Consider the following 6511-nt stretch of genomic DNA (forward strand, 5'->3'; position numbering starts at 1 on the left):
CATTCTTTATCTTCATATTTTATGCCCATGAGATCTGACTATGAAAAGTTGTCCTCTGACTGCCACACATTTTCCATGGTACGTTTGTACCTGTCCACACACACACACACACACACACACACACACATACACACACACACACACACTCAATACCAATGATAACATAAATAAATAAATAAATATTTTATATCCTTATAAGATAATCACAAATGTCATAGACAGAGGGATGAAAATATAGGTATTTATTTAAATATATATTTGGGCATGAAATGAATGATATTGATTTTAATGATTTGGCTGACGAACCATATGCAAAAGTTAATCTTCATCACTTAAGTAAAAATTATAGAGACAATGTAGGGACTGCACATATTTGAGTGACCCTGTTCCCCTGCTCCTGAACTAGCTTAGTAACATGACTATTGAGTACATTTGAGTCTTTTAGCACATGTGTCAAGAAAAAAATGTGGGGCTGGAGAAATGTTCCGTGGTTAAGAGCACTGTCTGCTATTTCAGTGGATCGGGGTGTGATTCCTCGGTTCCCAACAGCCACATGGTGGCTAAACCCTGCAAGTATTCAAGGCTTAGTATGGAGAATAATTCTGCAATAGTGAAAGGTGCAATGAAGTAGATAAAACCAATGTTCCTCAAATTAATCATCAACATTTTGAAGGCTGAGGTCTCATTAAAAAATGTGTTTCTAGTACAATTCTATTTGTCAAGTTTGTGACGTGCGAGAATATTGTGCTCATTTTCCCATAAAAATGTGTATCTAGATGGCAAAGTATAGTAAATAAATTTGCCTGGTTCCTCTGTTAGGCCTATTTAAAATGCAGAAGTCAGGAAGGAGGGCTGAGGTCAGAATCTGAGCACTCCAAAACTTGGTCGGATGATCACAAGTTTGAAACCAGTCTGCATCACATAGCTCATGTGAGACTAATCTGTGACACATAAGAAAGATCTTATCTCAAATAAGAAAAAAAAAAGCAAAAACGAAGATGGAAACAGAAACAACCCAGGGAATTCTTCAAGTTGCAATTCAAAATGCACTTTGCCAAACCATATTTGGTTCACTTACAAACAAGGAACAGAAGAGGAAATCATTGCCTCTTGGTGATAGCCTTGTACTCTACCTGATGGGATGGCTGCAAATGTTTTAATTGTCTTCTGAAATGTAAAATAATAGGATAAAATAGCTGACTAATTTAGTTATTTTCTGAAATATCTAACTAACAAAAGCATATGAAAGCACTTAACTTTTATTTCAAGTCATGATTTACAAAGATATTTGGATAAATACAAAGCACATAAATGACATGAAAATCTGAAATGTTTCTAACTGAATAATCACCTAAATGGATTTACAATGTCTTATATGTCATGTTCCTGCCATTACATTAAAAAAATCTGGCTTGGAATGCACCCTGCTTAGTAGAGGGCTTACCTCACAGTCATCAAGCTCTGGGTTCAATTTCCAGGATGCCTGCAACCCCAGATCTAGAGGCATGGAGGCAGGAGGATCAGAAGTTCATCATCATCCTCAGCTACATGGTGAGTTCAAGGCCAACATGGACTACATGACACTGTCTCCAAAAAGAAAGCATTCCTTATATTTGAAAATCCAACATCAATCTAGTAATCTTTGTGATCTAATAGCTTCAATTCTTAACATCCACGGTGTTACAAAATCAAAATTCACAGAGACTTGAACTTTAATGGAGAATTATCATATTAATGTAGTTAGGCAAGTTTTGAGCAAATCTCACATACTTCTGAAGCTTATTTGATTTTAATAAATACCATTAATTGATTAAGTATCAGGCAGGTAATAGAAAACTCAGGTGGACTCTGTTCCTCACAATGAGTGCAAAACTTGCAGAAGACCATTTTAGGAGACAGACATTTATATATCTGACACTTTACAAAATATTTAATACTACTGAATAGGTTTCTAAATACTTACAAAATATTGACCCACATAATAGTTGTGAAAATGAATGAGTCATATTGTTTACAGTGTTAGAAACAGTTATAGTCTTATCCAGAATTCTGGGTTGAAGCTAAAATGTATCTCTAAAGTGGAACAACACTTGTGTGTTCACTGGAGAGTGTGTCTGCATTTGAACATCTGAACAGTCTTAAGTAGTCTGAAGAAGCTGTAAGGGCCAGGGAAAGTTCTTTTTTCTTTGTTTCTTTGTTGATTGGATTCAAGATCTCACTGTGCTACCCAGGCTGACCTCAAAATTACAATCATCCTACATCTGCTTCCCAAATGCTGGGATTACAGGCATGTACCATAACTCCTACAGGCAAAGAAGAATCTATCATATTGATTTTTCATGACCTACTTGTATGATCATAGAAAATGCCCAAGTCTGTTAAAATAACACATTTTCAATTGGCTAGAAAACAATTCTGAATCAAGCCTCAGTTTGTTTTCCTGTTTGTGTTTAATAAAATATGATGCCCTTATTTTCTTGATTTTAGTATTTTTAAGGTTTCAAAACCTTTATCCAAAGTTTTCTTTGAAGATTCTTTCACCTCTTTGTTTCTTAGACTGTAGATGAGGGGGTTCAACATGGGGATCACCACTGTGTAAAAAACAGAGGCCATTTTGTCTGTGTCCAGGGAGTGGTTTGATTTAGGCTGCAGATACATAAAGATCAGAGTGCCATAAAAAATAGTAACAGCTACCATATGGGAGCCACAGGTGGATATGGCCTTGTGTCGCCCTTGAGTAGAGCGGATCCTCAGGATTGCAACAATGATAAACAGGTAGGAGGTGAGGACAATGGAAGAGGAGCAGATCATATCAAAGCCAGCAAAAGCAAAGATGAGAATTTCCTTTATGTGAGTGTCTGAGCAAGACAAAGCTAAGAGGGGAAGGTCATCACAGTAGAAATGGTTAATTACACAGGGGCCGCAGTAAGTCAAGCGAAAGGTGATGATGGTATGGAAAAGGGCAACTAGAAAGCTGTATACATAAGGAACTGCCACTAATTGAATACAGATTCTCCTTGACATCAGTGTTGAATAATGCAGGGGGCTGCAGATGGCAACATAACGATCATAGGCCATGGAGGCCAGAAGGAAACACTCGGTGATCATAAAGGTGAGGAAACAGCACAGCTGTGTTGCACATGCATAGAAAGTGATTGTGTTGCACTCCACCACAAAGTTCATCATCATCTTCGGGGTGATAGTGGAGGAGTAACAGAGGTCAACAAAGGCCAGATGACTGAGGAAGAAGTACATAGGGGTGTGGAGTCGAGCATCAATCCTGATTACAACAATCAACCCAATATTGCCCAGTACTGTGACCAAATAGATCATCAAAAACAGCATAAAACATGGTGCTTGGAGCTCTGGCCTGTCTGTAATTCCCTTGAGGATGAACTCAGTGACGTAGGTGATATTAGTTTCTGCCATTGTTTCTAGAGACTATGAATTTTGCTGCAGGAGAGGAATAAAAATGCCATTTCTCATGGCCTCTGCCAGTCTTGAAGGAAGAAGATCATTGGCATCTTCTTGTTTTGAACCATGTCACCCAGGTTATCCAAAATAGGCACTTTAAAGAGCTCTTCCTTCTTGCTCAAGGGACAGAGTTGTTTATGCCAGACTCCTAAAATGCTACTCACCTTTCTAAGTTTAGAAAACAAAAAATATGTGTTAATTAAATATCAAATGCTGTAAAATATTTGAGATGACTGATTATAACAGCCCTGTGTTTTTACTACCTCTTTATTTTTGACGCATGTATAAATAAAGCAGTACAAAAATATATAATTCACATGTGCAATCACATTTACAGTCTCTTTCTTGTGTAGTTGTTAGGGTAGGGTCTCACTATGTAGCCCTGGCTGACCTGGAACTCAATATGTAGACCAGGGTGCTCTTCATGATCCATCTACTTCTGTCTCCTGAGTGTTGATATTAAAGCCATGCACAACCATGCCTGGCTGGTTTGTCCTTAATATTTGATTTTAGACTTTTTCCCCTGAGATATATTGAAGATGCATCAAGGTAATTCTGCATATTAATCCATCAAAATAATTTTATATCTTCCATGACTATTCGTTTTCTGATATCCCCTTCTCCATTTAGAGAACTAGTGATTTATCCCATAGTAGCTAAAAGAAAATTCATCAGAAAATTTCTAACACATGAAATTAAAAAAATTGTATTCTTTTAAAAAATTCACATATGCATACTATACATCTTGCTCATATCTACATTATACTCCCTCCCTCCAACTCTCCCCTGTGTTCCCCAACACTCCCTCTTCACAATTTCACATCCTCTTTTTGTTCTTTTTCATAACCCACTGATATCAATTAGTGATGTCCATTGTCCATAGGTGTGGGGACAACAATTGTACACGAACAACCTACCTGAAGCTTATTAAGTGGCTAGTAGCTAATGCTGAGAATCATTAATTACTACTCTAAGTGCTGACAGTGACTGTGTCTTTTTTTCTACACATACATTTGGGGTGGGTTTTATTTGGTTTTTTAAAAATATTTTATTTATTTTTTATGCATATGTGTTTATTGCTGGTATGTAGTAAATGGCATAGTTTTATCTTAATACAAAAACTCATGATTTTTTTGAAGTTTCCAACCTAAGTTAGAGTTAACATATTTCATATAGTTCATTAAAAGATATATATATACATACATATATATGCCTTTCTCCATAAATATAGTGATATATTTAAATAGCTTAAAATATCCATAAACACTCCTATTCTATTAGCCATGCTTTTAACAATATTTAAGGAACTTATAAAACATTCATGAAATACATGGAGTTTGGGGAATGGCTTTCACTGGAAGCTGCAAAATAATAGCTATTATACTTATCTCTATCAACACTCATACACGTAAAATAAAAATAAAGAGACCGTATGTATAGCTAAAGGCTACATAACAATCAACAATGCCAGACATGTGACACCTTCTTTTGAGTTGTTGGCCAGGGTAGCCAAAGGGATTCCCAGATAGTAACCCAGCATAGAACTGGAAAAATGAACAGCAGACCCCAATCTTATCCAAAGGAATATTGACAACTGATTACTGCTAGATGAGGAAAAGCTGACCCTCCTAAAACAAAGACCCCTAGGTAGGCTGACTAGATTCACCAGAAGGGCAAGTAGTGGGGAATGGCTGTGTTTGCCGACAACACAGCAGACAGTAGCAGGGATATCAGAGTGTATGGGCTCTAGTTGGGGGAGGGAGGCTATGGGAGGGTGCTATCTGGGAAGTGGGTATAAAAAATAAAGAAAAAATAGTACTTGTATAGATTCTGTAAGAGTTTCGTACAAGGTATTTGGATAATCTTCAGATCTCTTCCCCCTCTCCTCTCATAGCTACCCCCACCTCGCTATCCCTCACTTCTTGTCCTTTATTTTTTTGTTTTCTTTTGTTTTTGAAACAAGTTCTCCATAAAGCCCCCACTAGACTGGAACTCACTATGTAGACTGGGCTGTCCTTGATCTCACAGATCTCGCAGAGATCCATCTGACTCTGCCTCCTGAGTGCTGAGGGGATTAATGGCATGTGCCACCATGCTCAGATCGCTATCGTTTTTTTAAGGTTTATTAAGTCTAATTTGTTTTGCCCAAATATTCTTGGGTGTAGGTCCATCCCTTGGAGCATGGTCAACATACCTGGAGTCACATCATTAAAGAAAACGGAGTCTCCGACTTCCAGCAGCTGTCAATTGCCAATAGGTTCTCAACTAAGGAAAAAACGTTAAATCCCGCCCATGTTGGGATTTTGACAGGTTTGAGATTACACAGGACTTGTATATTCTGCCACAACTGTTTTGAGTTCATATGTGCAACTGTCCTGTTGTGAATGGAAAACACAGTTTCTTTGTAGTCATCTACACTTATGGCTTTTACAATCTTTCCACCCCTTATTCCACAAGGATCCCTGAGTCTTGGGAGGGTGTGATATAGGCTCATTAGGTGAAGGTGCTGAGAAGTTGCTCATAGGAATGTCCTGCAATGATAATATCATACACAAGGCCCACGCAAGCTCAAGGATATATATATATATATATATATATATATAGCATAAAAGTAAAAATTAAAAGTTCCAACCTTACACGAGGAAATCTAAAACTGACAGCTACTGGAAGAGAGGGTAGATTTTCTTTAAAGGTGTGATGGTAGATAGGTTAACTAGGGTACAGTAAACAGACATACATGCAAGGACATTTGGGGTCAGGAAATTGACTTGATAGGTCTTAATATATATGACAGAGCACATGAAACCTGGCAGGGAGCTATGATAGGGATGCAGATAGAAGAAGGCTCTCTAAGTATGACCAAATATATTGTATGAAATTCTTAAAAATCAATTAAAATAAAATAAATAAATCATTATTTAATCCAGACATAAAATTTCCTATGAAAGCCTATGAAAATGGTCACAAAATGCACCATTTATGTTGTGCATCAACCTTACAACTCTAGATTATCTCTACCAATTCTTCTGACTTTTTA

The 6511-nt window shown here is 37.2% G+C and overlaps 1 protein-coding gene across 1 annotated transcript; it reads right to left on the reverse strand.

Annotated features, from left to right (window-relative positions):
* Positions 1 to 2469: 2469 nt before the first annotated feature.
* Positions 2470 to 3429, reverse strand: LOC103736591 (olfactory receptor 1038). Its single transcript, XM_008836098.2, has one exon. The coding sequence runs from the start codon at positions 3427 to 3429 to the stop codon at positions 2470 to 2472; it is 960 nt and encodes a 319-aa protein (XP_008834320.2).
* Positions 3430 to 6511: the final 3082 nt, after the last annotated feature.

Source organism: Nannospalax galili, unplaced genomic scaffold (assembly GCF_000622305.1).
Source record: "Nannospalax galili isolate Female #2095 unplaced genomic scaffold, S.galili_v1.0 scaffold337, whole genome shotgun sequence".
In the NCBI taxonomy this organism is placed as follows: Eukaryota; Metazoa; Chordata; class Mammalia; order Rodentia; family Spalacidae; genus Nannospalax; species Nannospalax galili.

What these genes read in the sequence shown, in the direction of transcription:
- LOC103736591 (XM_008836098.2), bottom strand. Translation starts at nt 3,429, where the DNA reads ATGGCAGAAACTAATATCACCTACGTCACTGAGTTCATCCTCAAGGGA.